Here is a 21,618-nt window from a genome sequence, read left to right as displayed (position 1 = left end):
AAGCTCAACATTTAGAAAACGAAGATCATGGCATCTGGTCCCATCACTTCATGGGAAATAGATGGGGAAACAGTGGAAACAGTGTCAGACTTTTTTTCTGGGCTTCAAAATCACTACAGATGGTGACTGCAGCCATGAAATTAAAAGACGCTTACTCCTTGGAAGGAAAGTTATGACCAACCTAGATAGCATATTCAAAAACAGAGACATTACTTTGCCAACGAAGGTTCGTTGAAGTTAAAACATGCTTCTAGACAGTTGTATACTTTAATTGCTTTAAAATACCACTTATAGATAATAATTTTTCTTAAAATATATGAATTTACAGGTATGCCCTAAGTAGATGGATGATAAATGTGTCTGTTTTAAATGCAGGTGCATTCAAATATTCAGATGCAACATTTGAAAAATGAATTTTGTGCCTACTTCACACTGATGCTTATCAGAGTCCCTGGCTGTCAACCCTTTTTGAGTGAATAAGTAAAATAGTACTTATTAAACTTAATATAGTAAGTTACAGATTAACTTTCAAAAAAGAGTACTCCTTGTTAGAGTAATGCAATACAAGAGTTTCATCGAAGAGTGCCTGAAAAACTGATTTTTTGAGGTGCCAAGGATAGGAAGATATCTTTTTCTCATCATTTTATGATCAAGAATTATTTGTTGTTCTTTGACATTCCAAAAGATACATGCATGCACTATTGCATTTGAACTTCACATTCTTTCCTGCCCAAGACAGCAATAATCTCTACATTTCCACTTTTTTTTTTTTCTGAGTGGTTTGCATATTTTACCATTCCTATTCCTTTTTCATCTGGATATGGCTTTACTCAGGAAAATGTGCTGTGAATGTTTTAGGACTATGGTGATTGTAAAGACAGAATGAGTATTTAAATATGTGCTTAATTTCTGCCAAGCTCAATTTTGTGCTTTGCCTTCTAGATAAAACAACCATTAACATAAGGAGACAAGGGGTCAGTATAAAGGTGATACTAAAAGAATCACATTAAAATATTATTAGCTTATTACAGAAGTTTCTCCACTGACACCAATTGGGATATGAGGGGAGTGAAACAATAATATTTTCCAAATGTTAATGGGCATTCGCTCAATTCCCAGTCATAGGTAGCAACAGGATTCATTGGCAGACCATACCCCATTGGGGGAAATAGAACTATCCTAATCTGTATCGCTTACTCCTTGGAAGGAAAGTTATGACCAACCTAGTTAGCATATTCAAAAGCAGAGACATTACTTTGCCAACAAAGATCCGTCTAGTCAAGGCTATGGTTTTCCTGTGGTCATGTGTGGATGTGAGAGTTGGACTGTGAAGAAGGCTGAGCGCTGAAGAATTGATGCTTTTGAATGTGGTGTTGGAGAAGCCTCTTGAGAGTCCCTTGGACTGCAAGGAGATCCAACCAGTCCATTCTGAAGGAGATCAGCCCTGGGATTTCTTTGGAAGAAATGATGCTAAAGCTGAAACTCCAGTACTTTGGCCACCTCATGTGAAGAGTTGATTCATTGGAAGGGACTCTGATGCTGGGAGGGATTGGGGGCAGGAGGAGAAGGGGACGACAGAGGACGAGATGGCTGGATGGCATCACCGACTCGATGGACATGAGTCTGAGTGAACTCCGGGGAGTTGGTGATGGACAGGGAGGCCTGACGTGTTGCGATTCATGGGGTTGCAAAGAGTCGGACATGATTGAGCGACTGAACTGAACTGAACTGAATCTGTATTGCCACTCCAGTATTCTTGCCTGGAGAATCCCAGGGATGGCAGAGCCTGGTGGGCTGCCATCTGTGGGGTTGTACAGAGTCGGACACAACTGACGCGACTTAGCAGCAGCAATCTGTATTGAGGAATATTCATCATAATGTCTAAGGTTTATTCTACACATACTATGTAGAAAGAGAATTTAATGTTTAGTATTCAAATCAAAGAATATAACAAAAGTTGCCAGTTTTTCCTAAATTTTGAAGAAATTCTTGTCTAGAGAGTGGTAAAATTACCTGACTCCAGATTTCAAACTTTTTACTATTTCATGGTCCGTCTATATACAGGAGTTTTCTGTGACATTCTCAGAGTGAAGTGAGAAAAATGCAATTCTGAAAATTCTTTGAAAAAAAGATAACCAGAAATACCAAGAATATCCCTGACCTGCTCAGTTATTTCTCCTGTTTTGTAGGTATGAATCTTTGTAGCAGACATGAGGTTCTTCTTGTTAAATCCCAAAGCTTCCATATGTTTCCGGTACTCTTAAGTTTGTATAGACTTTTTAATTCTTTATGATATCACACACACAGATGACATACGGACATTTTGGCTGCTTCATCACCATGCATCATATAAGTGGGCTGCTAAAGGGTAAAGAAAGAGGTTGGTTGCTTCTTTCATTTAGTTAACACATTTATGCTCATCTCCTACATACTCCATGCCAGACACTGTGCTTGGCTTTGGGGATACAGCTATGTGTGTGATTCATGTCTGCCTTCATGTAGCTTAAAAGAAACACTTGTCTGCTGTTGAAAATTACACTTGTTCTGAAAGGTACAAATGCAGATCCTGTGAGATGTAGAGAACGGCCTAAATATCATTTGGAAACATTTTTAAAACTGATTTTACCATTCTATAACAGATTACTGATATGAATACTTCGAAAAACTATAGCAGTTATAATTAAAACTAAAGTTCCTGACTTGCAAAAGCTTTCAGAAGTACCTTTAGGTTGAATTATCCTCAAAACTGTTTGTAAGTTCCAAGACTTTTGTCAAACATATTTAGTAACCCCAAATTGAGTCTTTTAAAATAAAAAGCATTCATTTTTCACTTGGCCTTTATTATTATTTTCTAACAATTTCCATATCCAACAAAGCAAGTGTGTTCTTCTGTTTAGGATTTAATTTTGGCAGTGAACATTGTTAGTGCTCAACAAATGGAAGTTCAGAGAAAATAATATATTATTTTTCCTGTATTATGGGATCTTATCTAACTGTGCCTGGAAAAAAGCTTACATTGTGGGGTGAAAGTTGGGAACTTTAATGCCAAATTACACAACACACATTTGCAAGCATGATAGGGGAACATTTGAGTTTCCAGGTTTCCTTTTAAGTTTCATCCCCACTTAACATCTTTGGAAAAATAGTTGCTATGATAGTTCATGCAAAAGTGGAGGAACTGTAAGCCAGTCATTTCTGAGAGCTAACTATATACCTCACAAGGTCGTTAAGTGCTTTCCATGAATGATCTCATCTTGTTCTTGCAACAACCATATTTAACAAGAACTGATAATCCTATTTTATAGATGAGGAAACTGAGATCAGAGAAATTAAGTTAATTCTTTCAAGACAAAAAGCTAATAAGTAGCAAAATGGATTACAACCCAAACCATCACCAGGCTGTGTTACCCTTGGGAGATTCAAGAAAGTTATAGTTACTGTAACACTTGATAAAAAGAAATGAGGTTAATTATTGAGGATGCTGAGAGATTATATCTAAAGAAAATTCTGTATTTTATTTTAAAGTATTTATTTACTTGGGTTCCTTGGGTCTTAGTTGAGGCGTAGGAGACCTTTGTTGTGTCATGTGGCATCTTCTGTTGTGGAGCACAGTCTCTCTAGCTGTGGCGTGCAGGCTCCAGAGCATTCGGGCTTCAGTAGTTGTGGCACAAGGGTTCTCTAGCTGTGACTGTCAGGCTCAGTAGTTGAGACAGGGGCTTAGTTGACCCCAGAGCATGTGGGATCATAGTTCCCCGATCAGGGATCAAACCCATGTCCCCTGCATTGCAAGGAAGATTCTTAATCACTGGACCACCAGGGAAGTCCTGTGAATTCTGTATTTTAAAATTCAGACTCCAGTGTCCTTTTCACTTGTAAGTCAACCTCAGAGGTAAGAGGTGATATGATATTTTCTCTAAGAGAGAAATATATAAAAAATAAAATGAGTAAATGTCCATCTGTAGCTGGCTGCTCAACTCAGGAATCTCATGCTTATTCTAACTGAGGCCGAAAAGATTTAGGGTGGTTATTTATTTATTTATTTATTTTTACAGTTAGTTGTCTTTTATTTGTGTACAAGGTGCTCTGCCACTAATTTCTGTGAGATCTCAGGGAATCATCATGATTGGTTACTTAAGCTTGAAAATGAATGTGTTACAAATGAGGAACATTCTACAAAATAATGAATCAGTATAATTTAAAAATATCAGTATTGTGTTGGAGACAAAGACATAGAAGAACAGACTTGTGGACACAGGAGGGGAAGGAGAGGGTGGGATGAATGGAGAGAGCAGCATGGAAACATATACACTAGCACATATAAAACAGATAGCTAGTGGGAATCAAGTTAGATCAACCATGTTTTGTAAGCTGTTATGAATTTGAAAATATGCTTTATAATAAAAGAACAATTTAGGTAAGTGAAAAAAAACTTGTAAAATTTATCTTGGATAAAATATAACTTATTTTTAAAATTTTTGTTTATTTTACTTTTTCACCACACCATGTGGCTTGTGGGATCTTAGTTCCTCAACCAGGAATCAAACTCAGGCCCTTGGTAGAGAAAATAGAGTCCTAACCACTGGACTGCCAAGGAATTCCCAAAATACACCTTTTTAAATGACTACTACTTTGTGAAGAAAAATTCTTTTAATTAACTACTTAATACTTTGTATATGTCAAAGGATGTCAGCATCTTATAAAATATGTAAACTTAAGTGGCATCATAATTAATTTTTTTAAAGAAGGTGAAAAGCAAAGGACATTGCTAACACTTTGTACAAGATCATTCTACCCATTTTAAAAGCAAAGATGAGGGGTAGAAATGGAAAACAGTACACTGAATTGAATAGGCTAGATGGATAGACGTATAAAAATTAAAACATATATGTAACATAGTAAGATCCAATGCAAAGGATATATTTAATTATAGCATATGTCATTGCTATATTTTGAATATACCATTGAGTATAGTATGTTGTTCAATTGCAAGTATCCCACAAGGTTATTTAAATTCTCTGTTTTTTCCTTTGAAACTAGTACTGTTTCTGGAAAAGAGACCAAGAGAAGCCTAATCCTTTTAATCTCTTGTGTGTGCTCGGTTGTTACGTCCAACTCCTCACAACCCTGTGGACTATAGCCCACTAGGCTGCTCTGTCGGCAGGATTTCCCAGGCAAGAATAATGGAGAGGGTTGCCATTCTCTTCTCCAGGAGATCTTCCCAACCCAGGGATTGAACCCATGTTCAGCAAGGCAGATTCTTTACTTGCTGGGTCATTGGGGAAGCTCCCACATTAATTTGGCTGCACTGGGTCTTTGAGGCGTGTGGGATCTAGTTCCCTGACCAGGGATCAAACCTGGGCCTCCTGCATTGGGAGCATGGTGTCTTAACCACTGTATCATCAGGGAAGTCCCTTTAATCTAATCTTTTAATACAAGTGAAAATATTAAGGTCAAGTATTATACATATTCATCAGTGTTTATTCTGTCTTGATTTTAAGGATTTATATGATGTTATTACTTTGATTGGGTAGTTATATTCTCTTTCTTTAAAAACAACATCATTTAATTTTTTATTGAAATATAGTTGATTTAAACAATGTTGTATAAATTGTTGCTGTACAGCAAAATGATTCGGTTATTCATATATGTATGTATATTTTTAATATTCTGTTATAGTTTATCATAGGATATTGAATATAGTTCTCTGTGCTATACAGTAGGAGCTTGTTGTTTATTTATTCTACATATAAGAGCTTACATCTGCTAGCCCTAACTTCCCACTCCATTCCTTCCCCAGCTCCCTCGACCTTGGCAGCTGCCAGTCTATTCTTTATGTCCATGATTCTGTTTTTGTTTCATATATAGGTTCATTTGTGTCATATTTTAGATTCCACATTTAAGTGATATCATGTGGTATTTATATTTCTCTTTCTGACTTACTTCACTTAGTGTGATAATCTCTAGTTGCATCCATGTTCCTGCAAATGGCATTATTTTGCTGAATATTTTTATGCTGAAACTTGTATACATAAACCAAGTCTTCTTTATCCATTCATCTGTTGGACACTTAGGCTGTTTCCATGTCTTGGCTATTATGAGTAGCGCTGCAGTAAGCATAGGGTGCATATATCTTATTGAATTATAGTTTTGTCTGCCTGTATGCCCAGGGGTGAGATCATTGTATCATATGTTTTTTGATCAACTTCCATATTGTTTTCCTCAGTGGCTTCACCAACTACACTCCTGCCAACAGTGTAGTTGTTCCCTTTTCTCCACATCCTCTCCAGCATTTGTTATTTGTACACTTTTTAATGTTGGTCACTTGCTTGCAGAATTCCATGCGTAGAACAGCCTGATGGGTTACAGTCTACAGGGTTGCAAAGAGTCAGACACGACTGAACGATTTTCACTTTTTTTTTTTTTCATTATTACTGGTGTGAGGTGGTGCCTCACTGTCATTTTGTACATCATTTAATTTAAATGAGTAGCTTTGGAAGCACTCGAGACACAATTATATATTATCCTTATATAACAAAATTCAGACCATTTGCTTGCATGGTCATTTGTTTTGGTGGCACCCTGTGATTTTTTTTTTTTCATTTGTCTTCATATTCTTGAAGGTTATACAATAGTTTCCTGAGATCTCTTTATTTTACAGGCCTTATAAACTGTAGGCATACGTTAAGATCATTACTAAATATCTTTAGAAACATAATTTGCTTTTGTAGTTAAAAATAATCTTAATAGAAAATTAAGACAAATCAAATACAGTAATTGAAAAATGGCTAATACACATTGATCACTTACTATGTACATGGTGTACATACCTTAATCCTTAAACGAATGAGTTAAATACTTCTGTAATCTACTATTTCAGATGTGACAAGTGAGACACAGTGAGGTTCGGTAACTTTCCTATCAATAATCAGGAGGCAAGTGGCAGACCTAGGCTTTGCACCTGCGTGTTCAAGCACCATGTCAGTCTACTTCTGGAGGAATTATGAAAGGTGTAACTGGGGATGTTTAGAACTGTAGGTAGAAGAAATTTAACAAGCAAGCATGTAAGGATAAAAAAAATGAAAATTATAATACTGGCTTATACATACAAGTTATAACATTACTTTAAAATTATTGTTAGTGTTTTAATTGCAGAACTAAACCAAATGGGAAAGTATTGACTGGGTCAAAGTCTTGGGAACTTTTGAATTTCTGGTAGTAGCTGGTAGATCAGCTGTGGCAAAATTCAGGTTTCTATTGCAGGTAACTGTCTTCAGAGACCCAGCCCTTTTCTGGGCTAGCAGCGCCTACAATGAGCATGTGCAGACTTATCTTGTAATATTCACCTAAGAAAGACTTGATAGTCATCAGTTATTGAACTCAGCTTGCTAAAGATAAATTTTAAAATGTTAGTGACTTTCACATTTAATTACATTAAAATTGTTATTTCTTTTTAACATAGTTGGGTCAATTATCATGAAATTAAAATCTGATATGAAGAATGAGTTTAAATTAAAATCTGATATGAAGAATGAGTTTCTAAATTCTGCATATGACTCCTAGTTCCTTTCACACACTGCCTTTTTTTTTTATTTTTTAACTTTACAATATTGTATTGGTTTTGCCATATATCAATATGAATCCGCCACAGGTATACACGTGTTCCCCATCCTGACCCCTCCACCCTCCTCCCTCCCTGTACCATCCCTCTGAGTCGCCCCAGTGCACCAGCCCCAAGCATCCAGTATTGTTCATCGAACCTGGACTGGTGACTCATTTCATATATGATATTATACGTGTTTCAATGCCATTCTCCCAAATCATCCCACCCTCTCCCACAGAGTCCAAAAGACTGTTCTATACATCATTGTTCTTTTGCTGCCTCGTATACAGAGTTATTGTTACCATCTTTCTAAATTCCATATATATGCGTTAGTATACTGTATTGGTGTTTTTCTTTCTGGCTTACTTCACTCTGTATAATAGGCTCCAGTTTCATCCACCTCATTAGAACTGATTCAAATGTATTATTTTTAATGGCTGCACAATACTCCATTGTGTGTATGTACCACAGCTTTCTTATCCATTCATCTGCTGATGGACATCTAGGTTGCTTCCATGTCCTGGCTATGTGTTGCGATGAACATTGGGGTACACGTGTCTCTTTCAATTCTGGTTTCCTCAGGACACACTGCTTATTTTTATTCCCAGATAGTGTTATGTTTATGAAGTTAGTTATTTAAACTTTTCTCACTATGCAGGTGGATGCCTTACATTGTTAGAAATGTTTACTTCCCTTAGGCATTTCATTAAATAGTGAAGAAATAAACAAATTGTGTTAATGTGTTTAGCACATGCTTTTGCTTTTTAAAAAAGTCATTTAACTTGTCTTAAGTGTTTTGATCTCAAAAGTACCTACATTCCTAGAGAATTTATGTGAATACGAAGTTCAGGGTCACATTTTTCCTGCCATATGATGTTTTTCAAAGAAGTTTCCTTTTAGATATCGATGCCTGCATGCTAAGTCGCTTTGGTTGTGTGCGACTCTTTGCAACTCTATGGACTATAGCCCTCCAGGCTCCTCAGTCCATGAGATTCTCTAGAGAAGAATACTGGAGTGAGTTGCCATTCCTTAATCCAGGGGGTTTTCCCCACCCAGGGATGGAACCCACATCTCTTACATCTCCTGCATTGGCAGGCAGGTTCTTTACCACTAGCGCCACCTGGAGAACCCATCCTTACTACAAGTGCTGCTTAAGTAAGCATAGGAGAATGTAAGATAGCTCCATTGCTTTGAAAGACAAGGTATTTGAAGTGCACGATTATTTCAGCTGATACAGAGACCATTGGGCCAATAAATAAATTAGTTTGTTTATATAAAATTTATGTATTTTCATTGAAGGGTCAATTTTTTAAAGGTTTAGATCCATTTATTGTCCATGTAGCAGAAATAGTAGATCAGTATTATAAAGTCTGAGAAATCTTTATTGGGCATATAACTCAGTATCTAAGTGAATAAGTAAATGTGTACTTTAGGAAAGAAAGCTAAAACTTTCTATTATTTATCAAAATATCAGTCAGTTTTTTATGCTAATAATATTCTTAAAAGTAATAAAATCGAGGAACCATTCAATAATAAACACATGGATAACTATTTTTAATTTCAAGAAAATATAATTGTTTTGCCTTCTTAATTACAGTAATTTCTACTCTGCTTTATTCAATATTTCATTAATTTAAGAATCTCCTTTTAAACTGCAGGGGGCACATATCAGAATATTTGAGGTGTGGATATTAAGTTTTAAACGACATTCAGTTTAAATAATTTACATTTATATTTTGAATACAAAATGCAGACATTTGACAAAATATCCTAGAATTCTCATAAAGTATATCAGAATTCCAAAAGGTAACGAATAGGATTATCTTGGTCATAAAAAGATGCATGGATCAGAATGCTCTCTGGAAAATGAGAATATGGAAAGGAAAATCTTAAGCCTTTGAATTGAGGATTAATCACATTTAAAGACAAACTGACTATGATTATGCTTTGATACTTTTTCTGACCCTACAAATTGATAACCATTAGTACTTTGAGTAGCCAGTTAATATGAGATTTAAGGCTAAGAAAGAAGACTAGCAAAGCCATTTAGTCATATTTTATTAATTTTTTCTGTGTTTATTATTTGAACAGTTTGGGCCTTGGAGGCACTTGATTTCTTTAGAACTTCTTACAGTGTAAGCATGGTTTTGCTGTTACTGTCATGTTCAAGAAAAAATGTAACCCTCAATATTAAATCTAACAGGTTACACGTGTATGTTCTGAAATCTCACTATTCTATTATTTTTTTATTGAGTTGGATTCAACTGGGGTAAGATCCTAGAGGATTTAATCAGGCTTTAAGTGCAAGGCTATATAAGGCATGCAAACTCAAGTAACATGTAACAGTCGTTCTTTGTTGAGCACAGATTTATTCAACAATATACTTTCAGTGTAGTTTAGAAATAGAAACATTATGTTTAAACCACTGCAAACTATAAGTGGAACTACTATAATTTATTCTTACTGACTTTAGCATGTAAGTTTCCTTTTTCATTATTTCTCAAAAATCAGGTAATCTGTCATACTCCCCAAAATATATGAATTGATGAGGAATTCATGACATCTGAAGGCAGTTCTTTTTGTTTAGTTTCTCAGTCATGTCCAACTTTTTGCCACCCCACTGTCCATGGAATTTCCCAGGCAAGATTACTGGAGTGGGTTGCCATTTCCTCCTCCAGGGGATCTTCATGACCCAGGAATCAAACCCAGGTCTCCTGCATTGCAGGCAGATTCTTTACCATCTGAGCCACCAGGGACACCCATGAAGAATAAATAGCTATTTATAAATTAAGAAATCAAGGATTCTTTTCCTCCTTTCCCAAACCTACACACACACACACACACACACACCTGAAAAAGAATCCTAAGTTCAGGATTTTCAGGTATGAAGACTTATATTGTATTTTAATTCTTTCTTTTTTCTTTTTTTAAATTATTAAAGTGCTTCTTTTATAAAGTAGGGTGAATAATACTTTCTCTATCATAGGAGATTGAGAATTAAATATAACTAATTTTTAAAAAAAAGACTTATATTGTATTTTAATTCTTATCCTAAGTATAGAATCTAGTTTTTCACCATAATTATACATTCTTACCTCAGTGACTTTTGGAACAAATAGATATAAATAAGACAAATTAATGAAGTTCAAATGTGAAATTTTATATCCCTTGCTCCTCAAATTATATCTTTGACAATTTACCATCCATCTAATAAGTTCTGGACTCTGTATTCCTTTGGGAAATGGCATAAGGCCTTCTTGAGTGTGAGATTATGTATTTGAATCTCTGATTTAGTGGAACAGTGTGTAAAACTCTCTCGTAATCAGAACACTCCCTATTGGCTTCACATCTGAAGATCCCCAAGAGTGCTGTTTGTCCCAGTGCACATCTGGAACAGATTATGTGCAGTTAATTGGCTCCAGGTCGAGCTTGTTACAGACAGTAGCGCGCAGTATAACCTGTGCAATTCACCAAATCCACCACTTTAGGTTAAATCACACCTACTTCTGTAATTCTTCCCAGATGCGGGACACACACTCTTGTAGGTACAAAACACACACACACACATACACTAACATACACTGGAAGATAGCAAAGTATCAATAGATTAGTGGAGAGGTTGTTGGCAATACATTTAACTCATAAGTGATCTCAATTAAAAGTTTAACTGTTGAATTTAAAGGATGGTTGGGAGGAGAAACAAAGAATTAGGAACAGCAGATTATAGACAGTGACTGTTTTATAGGAGAAACATATATAAAGTTTTAAAAAACGTTTCAGGAGGTTCAGAATTTTTGATTTATTTTGTCCGTCACCCTTAACAAATGTTTCAGCACGTGTGGGCACTTACTGGAATGCCACAGTAGCAAGGAAAGCAGTGCTTTGATTTTTAACGTATTTAACAATATTAATGAGTTAGGTAACAGGGAACAGTATGGCTACTGTTCATTGAAAACCAAAACATCAATCTTCTTAACACAGTGTTGGAGGCACAGGGCATGTCTTAGCGATTAATGACCAGTTGGAGGAGTAGATATCTCAATACATAGCTAAGGGCCATTAACCCCAACTGGTCATTAATTCACAGGAAATGTCCTGTACTGAGGTCATTATTGCTAATAAAATGCACACACAGAAAGTTTCCTCTCTTTTGCCTGTGTACATAAACATGCATTCGCACTACATGCAGTTACATGTCATAAAAGAGTAGTATTACACATGTCCAGAAGCGCAGGAAAACTAAACCTAATGAGAAATGTAATGTACTTAAACTCTTTGTTGTTGTTGTTTAGTCACTAAGTTGTGTTCAACTCTTTCCTGACCCCATGGACTGTAGCCTCCAGGCTCCTCTGTCCATGGGATTTCCCAGGCAAGAATACTAGAGTGGGTTGCCATTTCATTCTCCAGGGGATCTTCCCCACTCAGGGATCAAACCTGTGCCTCCTGCTTTGGTAGTCAGGTTCTTTACCACTGAACCACCAGGGAAGCCCTGGTTTAATCCCGACATTCAACTAACCTTTCACTCTTTTTGGAGACTATGGGTAGGTGGAAGTATGCATGTTTGTATGTAAATTTCTGAAAGAGATGGGAACACCAGACCGCCTGACCTGCCTCTTGAGAAACCTATATGCAGGTCAGGAAGCAACAGTTAGAACTGGACATGGAACAACAGACTGGTTCCAAATAGGAAAAGGAGTACGTCAAGGCTGTATATTGTCACCCTACTTATTTAACTCATATGCAGAGTACATAATGAGAAACGCTAGGCTGGAAGAAGCACAAGCTGGAATCAAGATGGCCGGGAGAAATAGCAATAACCTCAGATATGCAGATATGCAGATATAACACCACCCTAATGGCAGAAAGTGAAGAGAAACTAAAAAGCCTCTTGATGAAAGTGAAAGAGGAGAGTGAAAAAGTTGGTTTAAAGCTCAACATTCAGAAAACGAAGATCATGGCATCCGGTCCCACCACTTCATGGGAAATAGATGGGGAAACAGTGGAAACAGTATCACACTTTATTTTTGGGGGCTCCAAAATCAATGCAGATGGTGATTGCATGAAATTAAAAGACGCTTACTCCTTGGAAGGAAAGTTATGACCAACCTAGATAGCATATTCAAAAGCAGAGACATTACTTTGCCAACTAAGGTCCATCTAGTCAAGGCTATGGTTTTTCCAGTGGTCATATATGGTTGTGAGAGTATGACTGTGAAGAAAGCTGAGCGCCGAAGAATGCTTTTTAACTGTGGTGTCTGAGAAGACTCTTGAGGGTCCCTTGGACTGCAAGGAGATCCAACCAGTCCATTCTAAAGATCAGTCCTGGGTGTTCTTTGAAAGGAGTGATGCTAAATCTGAAACTCCAATATTTTTGTCACCTCATGCAAAGAGTTGACTCATTGGAAAAGACTCTGATGCTGGGAGGGATTGGGGGCAGGAGGAGAAGAGAACGACAGAGGATGAGATGGCTGGATGGCATCACTGACTCGATGGACGTGAGTCTGAGTGAACTCCGGGAGTTGGTGATGGACAGGGAGGCCTGGCGTGCTGCAATTCATGGGGTCGCAAAAGAGTCAGACACAACTGAGCAACTGAACTGAATTGAACTGATGGCAAAGCTGTGGATCTGCTGTGATCAGATACCCATGTTCTGCTAACATGACAATGTTGGGAAAATTGGAAATAACAGGCAAGTGGGATCAAAAAAGCACTGATGAAAATGGATGATAACAGCACTCATGGTCTAAGACCAAAGGCAGTGTGGAATAACTGCATCATTTGAGTTCTACTATATTAGATACCAGAACAGGCATGAGGCACATTTAAGTGTTAGGCTGAATTCCTCTTTGGTTTCCTCTCTCCTTCACCCACTGAATCATGTTATCTCCATTACCTGTTTTATTTTTATCATGCTTCCAGCTTTTTTGGAACCCTTCACTAGGTATCATTGTCATCTGGAACTGTCTCTCCTTTTTTTTTTCCTCTCCTTTTTTATTCTCTTTCTCTGTGAAACTAGCTTTGTCTTACTAAACCTATATTAAACTCCTTTGATTGTCTTCCATAGCATCATATCAATATCTTGATATTAGCAATTATTTCTTGAGAGTTTATTATTTGTATCTAATCAACTGCTCCTTTTAAAAAAGACTCTTATCTTTCTTCTCACCTTAATAAATGTTTGGAGATGAGTTATGGTGTTAGTGACCAGAAGTATATATATAATATATATTCTTAAGTGTATATTCCTTAAAAATATTTCATTTGCAAAAAAACACATTTTTAAGGAGAATCTATAACACAAAGAATGTATCTGTGTTTTACAGGCATAAATGTAAAATTAAAAAAGTGAAGAAATAAATTTTTTTAAGACACCAAGTAATTGAAAACTCACATAATTTAAAACTAATTCTTATAAATTTTTCTGTAGATCAATTAAGTGACTGTTTTGTGCCAACAGTGTATGTGTTGTCCTAATAGTTTTTATATAATACAAAACTTTAGTCTTTTAGAGTTTGCTTTAAAAATGTTATTTACTGAGGGACTTCATTAGTGTTTTATTCTAAAATATATATTTTTACTTAAATTATTAAAGCTAGAATTTTCATTAAGGGCTGCTGATAATATAGATCTTTTACATCACACTGAAATTTCTGTTTTCTCTTAAATTATATCATTCAGTTCAGTTTAGTTGCTCAGTCATGTCTGACTCTTTGTAGCCCCTTGGACTGCAGCCCACTAGGCTTACCTGTCCATCACCAACTCCTGGAGGTTGCTCAAACTCATGTCCACTGATGACATTGAACCATCTTATTCTCTGTCATCACTTTCTCCTCCTGCCTTCAATCTTTCCCAGGATTGGGGTCTTTTCTAATGAGTCAGTTCTTCACCAGGTGGCCAAAGTATTGGAGCTTCTGCGTCAGCATCAGTCCTTCCAATGAATATTCAGGGCTCATTTCCTTTAGGATTGACTGGTTTGATCTCCCTGCAGTCCAAGGGAATCTCAAGAGTCTTCTCCAACACCACACTTCAAAAGCATCAATTCTTCAGTGCTCAACTTTCTTTATGGTCCAACTCTCACATCCATGCATGACTACTGGAAAAACCATATCTTTGACTAGATGCACCTTTGTTGGCAAAATAATGTCTCTGCTTTTTAATATGCTGTCTAGGTTGGTCATAAATTTTCTTCCAAGTCTTTTAATTTCACAGCTGCAGTCACCATCTGCAGTGATTTTGGAGCCCAAGAAAATAAATCTCTCACTGTTCCTGTTGTTTCCCCATCTATTTACCATGCAGTGATGGGACCAGATGCCATTTTATTTTCTGAATGTTGACCTTTAAGCCAGTTTTTTCACTCTCCTCGTTCAGTTTCATTAATATGCTCTTTAGTTCCTCTTCACTGTCTTCCATAAAGGTGGTGTCATCTGCATATCTGAGGTTATTATATTTCTCCCGGCAATCTTGATTCTAGCTTGTGTTTCATCCAGCCTGGCATGTCCCATGGGGTACTCTGCATATAAGTTAAATAAGCAGGGTGACATTATACAGCCTTGACATACTCCTTTCCCAATTTGGAACCATCCCGTTGTTCCATGTCTGGTTCCAACTGTTGCTTCTTGACCTGCATACAGATTTCACAGGAGGCAGGTAAGGTGGCCTGGTGTTCCCATCTCTTGAAGAATATTCCACAGTTTTTTAAATCCACATAGCCGAAGGCTTTGGTGTAGTCAGTATAGCAGAAATAGATGTTTTTCTGGAATTTCTTGCTTTTTCTATGATCCAGCAGATGTTGGCAATTAGATCTCTGGAATCATCACAAAATGTCAAGCAAATGTGAAGAAAATATGTGTGGCATATTTGGTACATTATTCTTAAATGAGTATCTAAATCAACTTGATTCTTTTCATTTGTAGTAATCTTCTAAATCAAAGAATTAAATATGCACAGATTACAGAAAGATAGAATAGTTTGGTACTTCCTAGATAATTAAAGTAAGTGAGAAAACATACTGTAGTAAGCATTCGTGTTGAACACTTCATGAATAAACAACATACAATCTGTAATGTATTCTTGAATATTTGTCTTATGTATAAAATTAATACATATATAATTTGTTTTATTTCACCTTCTGAGACTGATTTTGACTTCTGACATTTAAGATAAATTTAAGGAATCTTGATTCAAAGTCATTCTAATAAAAGCATTTTAAAAAAGAGTTGATCTTCCGTAAGAAAAATACTCTTAATAGACTTTCTCTTAAAATTAACCCTATAGGCATACAATATTTATTTTGATATTAAATAAGTAGATAATTACTAAAGGATAATACTTTTTCATTATGGCTTAACTGTCACTAAAGGAAGTGTAGAAATTATTGATACTTGAAGCAGGTACCACATCTGGAATCCTTCCCAGAAGCAGGCAAAGCAATATCGTTCCTATGAGTTATGTCTTAGAAAATATCGAGGAGAGGGAAGACTTTTGAAGAGTTGAAAATAACTTGATTGTGACATAATGAAAAGCACATAAAATACTTTGGGGCTAAGGAAGCTGATTCTATCTAAAGTCTGGAACAAAAGTTTTAATTCATCTCTTATTTGCCCTATGACCTTGAGAGAATTATCAAAATGTGTACTTCAGTTTCCTCATCTGTAAAATAAGGAAAATATATAATTACCTGTCTTTCTTGGATGTCACTAGCATTGATAAAAAATAAATGGAGGCATGTTAAAATTTTTAAGAGTATATTTGATCAAAAATCAATCTGAATTGTGTGATACCAAACTGGAAGTATCAACCACTAATACCAAAGAAGCTGAAGTTGAAAGGTTCTGTGAAGTGCTAAAAGACCTTCTAGAACTAACAACATAAAAAAGATGTCCTTTTCAACAAGGGGAGTGGAATTCAAAAGTGGAAAGTGAAGAGATAACTGGAGTAACAGACAAGTTTGTCTTGGAGTACAAAATGAAGCAGGGCATAGGCTAACAGAGTTTTGCCAAGGGAATGCACTGATCTTAGCAAACACTCTCTACCAACAGCACAAGAGATGACTCTACACATGGACATCACCAGACGGTCAATACCAAAATCAGATTGTTATATTCTTTGCAGCCAAAGATAGAGAAGCTCTATACAGTTAGCAAAAACAAGACCAGAATCTGACTGTGGCTCAGACATGAACTCTTTATTGCAAAACTCAGACTTTAATTGAAGAAAGTAGGGAAAACCACCAGACCATTCAGGCATGACCTAAATCAAATCCCTCACAACTGTACAGTGGAAGTGAGAAATAGATTCAAGGGACTAGATCTGATAGAGTGCCTGAAGAACTATGGATGAAGGTTTGTAACATCATATAGGAGGCCATGATCAAGACCATTCCCAAGAAGAAGAAATGTGAAAGGCAAAATGGCTGTCTGAGGAGGCCTTACAAATAGCTGAGAATAGAAGAGATGTAAAAGGCAAAGAAGAAAAGGAAAGCCATACCCATTTGATGCAGAGTTCCAAAGAATAGCAAGGAGAGATAAGAAAGTCTTCCTCAGTGAACAATGCAAAGAAATAGAGGAAAACAATAGAATGGGAAAGACTAGAGATCTCTTCAAGAAAATTCGAGATACCAAGGGAACTTTTCATGCAAAGATGGACACAATAAAGGACAGAAATGGTACAGACCTAACAGAAGCAGCAGATATTAAGAAGAGGTGGTTAAGAATTCACAGAAGTTCTTCATAACCCAGATAATGATGATGGTGTGATCACCAACCTAGAGCCAGACATCCTGGAGTCTGAAGTCAAGTGGGCATTAGGAAGCATCACTATGAACAAAGCTATTGGATGTGATGGAATTCTGGCTGAACTATTTCAAATCCTAAAAGATGATGCTGTTAAAGTGCTGCGCTCAATATGCTAGCAAATTTGGAAGCAACTGTTTCAACGGACTGGTTCCAAATTGGGAAAGGAGTATGTCAAGGCTGTATATTGTCACCCTGCTTATTTAACTTATAAGCATGGTACATCATGCTAAATGCTGGCTGGATGAAACACAAGCTGGAATCAAGATTGCTGGGAGAAATATCAATAACTTCAGATATGCAGATGACACCACCTTTAGGCAGAAAGTGAAAAGGAACTAAAGAGTCTCTTAATGAAGGTGAAAGAAGAGAGTGAAAATGCTGGCTTAAAAATCAACATTCAAGAAACTAAGATCATGGCCTCTGGTCCCATCACTGGATGGCAAATAGATGGGGAAACAATGGAAACAGTGAGAGACTTTTATTTTCTTGGGCTCCAAAATCACTGCAGATGGTGACTGCAGCCATGAAATGAAAATATGCTTGCTTCTTGGAAGAAAAGCTATGACACACCTAGACAGCATATTAAAAAGCAGAGATGTCAATTTGCCAACAGACGTCCATCTAGTCAAAGCTATGGTTTTTCCAATAGTCATGTATGAATATGAGAGTTGGACCATAAAGAAAGTTGAGCACCAAAGAATTGATGCTTTTGAAGTGTGGTGTTGGAGAAGACTCTTGAGATTCCCTTGGACTGCAGGGAGATCAACCAGTCAATCCTAAAGGAAATGAGCCCTGAATATTCATTGGAAGGACTGATGCTGATGCTGAAGCTCCAATACTTTGGCCACCTGGTGAAGAACTGACTCATTAGAAAAGACCCCCATGCTGGGAAAGATTGAAGGCCTGACAGAGGATGAGATGGTTCGATGGCATCAGCAACTCAATGAATATAAAAGCTCTGGCATTTGGTGATAGAGATGGAAGCCTGGCATGCTGCAGTTCATGGGGTGGCAAAGAGTCTGACACAACTGAGCAACTAAACTGAACTGAAACTGAAAGCGGTTAGGAGCACTCCACTAATAGATGGATATTAGGGGAAAGACTTACCTAAAGAAATTTTCCAAAACAGGAAGATTATTTGATTGTCTATACCTTAAAGCCTAGTTAACTGATGGATTGTTCTTAGTGTTCTAAGTTTGTACTTTTGAGGCATTTACAGGCTTAGGCTTTGTTCAATTAGATAGGCTATCATAGCATTAGAGAAACCTCAGTCTAATGACATACTTGTTTAATTTATCAGCATTAGGTCATTTAATTTATATAAACCAGCCTTTTTCTTCTCTTTTTTATTTTTTAAATTATGAAAGTAAGATAACACATTATAGGAGACTTGGAAAATACAGAACAAAGTTACATATAGTTCCACTATATATTACAATTATTTTTTAAGTAGATAAGTTAAGATTTTTAGTTGGAGTTTCAATATCAAACTCACAAAAATTAATAGAATGAATATACAGAAAAGTAGAAGTATGTAGTAGACGTGAAAAGCACCATGAACCAATTCAACATAATTAAGAATTATACAATTTTCACAAAATGGTAGGATACAAATTTTGTCCAAGTTCCCATAGAGTATAAACTAGGAGACACTGTAACATATCTAAGAACATAAAGTAAGGTGCAACATTTTCATGGTTTAAAGGTATTGAAATCATATAGAGTCTGTTCTCTTATTACTGTGGAATTATGTTAGAAATCAGTATCAAAAGATATTTGAAAATTACCCACATATTTTCAACTGCAATGTGACATTTACCAAGGAGATATTTGACTTAGCCATTTAAAGCCTCACTAAAGTTAGAAGACTGAAAAAAAACACAGAGGGTGATTGTAGAGAAGAAAGCATTTAAATGAGAATTTAATATCAAAATGAGAGAGTAATATCAAAGATATTTTAAAAACCCCATTTATTTGGAAATTAAATGTCTACTTTTAAATGATGGATATGTTTGAAAAGCCATAACAAGGAAAATTAGAAAATAGTGTAACAGAGTAAAAATGAAAAGGGAATTTAGTAGAATTTGTTGCATACAGCTGAACCTGCTCAATGCAATTAAATAAATATGGGTTCTTGAATAAGGTAAAAAAACAATGAACATAGGATAAGATTTTCACACCACTTTTTAAAAAGTACCTGGTTCATGTAAATACTCAATGAATATTATTTATAATTATTATTACAAGGCTTCGTTGGAAATATGTGAGTTTTGATTTATTCCATGTCTTAACAAAGACAACCAAGGCAGCTTGATTGTGGCAACCTACTTAATAACTATGTCCTATTATAAATTTTTTTCTTCTACAGTATTTTATATTCAGTGCCACCCTGTGTGGAGTAATATAGGTTGCAGGTAAGATTGCCTTGGCCCAGGTCTAAAATCTGTACTGGTGGCCCTGACCAGATCATGTTTAATTGTCCCAATTATAGGTAGACTTGGAAATATTTTTTGGTCAGAAACAAAAGAAATCTCTCAAAATGATAGCTTTTATTCAGTTTTACTTGAGGATCTTTTTCTTTGAGGATTGTATAAGGCAAGAGTAGGCTTCTACCAGTATTCTTTTCTGACCACGAATCCATCAAGATACAGAAAGAATTGGTTCCTCCTATATTTGCATAAAACAAGACAAACACTTTAGTAGAAGAAGAGATGCTAATTAACCTAAGTAGTTGAAGTTTTTGTTTTGCACTCATCTCCATGTCTGAATAAAGCCAGCCGTTTATTTATTACACTTTTATTACTCAGTTTTGATTCATTCCCCCTGCAACAATTTGTAAGAGCAGAACAAGAGAGGAGAAATTATTTTTTTAAAAAACATACATTCATAAAATTATAATTTACTAAGTATAGAGAAATCTGCAAATTGCTATATTAATAGTTTTTTTCTTCTTTTTAGATTCAGTTAACACTGTTTGAAAGAGAACATTGTTTTCATCATGATTGTTACTAAAGATGAGAAACCAAAGTCCAGAAGCCACAATTTTCATCTTTTTCATGCCCTGATGACGATAAGCATGACCATGCTGTTTCTTCCAGTCATTAGAACTTCTAAGCAAAATATTCCACGACTCAAGCTAACCTACAAAGGTAAATGTGTCAGTGTTTTTCAGCATCTCTTCTTTTATTTAGAAACGCATGCTGAGTTCAGTGAAATGTTTGTAATCAGTTAATAATATTATTATTATAGAACACAAAGCCCAATTATATATTTTTCTTGGTGAAGAAAATAGATAAAAACTGTCCATGTATACTTTTCAGTTCATTATTTACAAGTATTAACTATTGATTAGCATAATTAGGAAATTTTTATCCTCAAGTTGCAGTCAGCTTGTATTAAAACAATCCCTACATATGGTCAGGCCACTCAAGATGGTTTTTCTCTTGCTGTCTGTAAGTCTTCTGCTCAACCGGTACCTGCTTCACCTACATCTGCCAGACTTTCCTACATGTTTGCTTGCTGCTGCTGCTGCTAAGTCACTTCAGTCGTGTCCGACTCTGTGCGACCCCATAGACGGCAGCCCACCAGGCTCCGCTGTCACTGGGACTCTCTCCAGGCAAAAACACTGGAGTGGGTTGCCATTTCCTTCTCCAATGCATGGAAGTGAAAAGTCAAAGTGAAGTAGCTTAGTCGTGTCAGACTCTTAGCGACCCCATGGGCTGCCGCCTACCACGCTCCTCCACCCATGGGATTTGCCAGGCAAGAGTACTGGAGAGGGGTGCCATTGCCTTCTCCACATGCTTGCTTAGGCTCCAGCTAATGATCAGCCCTGGTATTTCTTTGGAAGGAATGATGCTAAAGCTGAAACTCCAGTACTTTGGCCACCTCATGCGAAGAGTTGACTCATTGGAAAAGACTCTGATGCTGGGAGGGATTGGGGGCAGGAGGAGAAGGGGAGGAAGAGGATGAGGTGGCTGGATGGCATCACTGACTCGATGGACGTGAGTCTGAGTGAACTCTGGGAGTTGGTGGTGGACAGGGAAGCCTGGGTGCTGCGATTCATGGGGTCGCAAAGAGTCGGACACGACTGAGCGACTGAACTGAACTGAACTGAATGATTGTTCTAACTTTTAGCCACCAAGATAACCTATCAAAGCGGAGGAAGGGGTTTCTGATTTCCCTGGTAACTGATGAGCCAACCTGCTGTCAATTCTTTCTATAAAT

General features: G+C 36.6%; 1 protein-coding gene across 1 annotated transcript in view; it reads left to right on the top strand.

Moving 5' to 3' along the window:
* Positions 1-21,618, top strand: part of SEMA3D (sema domain, immunoglobulin domain (Ig), short basic domain, secreted, (semaphorin) 3D) — a 230,218-nt gene that overhangs the window by 67,869 nt on the left and 140,731 nt on the right. The window contains exon 3 of the mRNA XM_010848142.1: positions 20,353-20,543. Coding sequence (XP_010846444.1) covers positions 20,393-20,543 — 151 coding nt within the window. The 5' untranslated portion in view covers positions 20,353-20,392. The remainder of the gene's footprint in view (positions 1-20,352; positions 20,544-21,618) is intronic.

Source organism: Bison bison, unplaced genomic scaffold (assembly GCF_000754665.1).
Source record: "Bison bison bison isolate TAMUID 2011002044 unplaced genomic scaffold, Bison_UMD1.0 scf7180017864260, whole genome shotgun sequence".
Taxonomy (NCBI): Eukaryota; Metazoa; Chordata; class Mammalia; order Artiodactyla; family Bovidae; genus Bison; species Bison bison.
The sequence above is the reverse complement of the archived record's forward strand: the minus strand, read 5'-3'. Positions and strand labels throughout refer to the sequence as shown.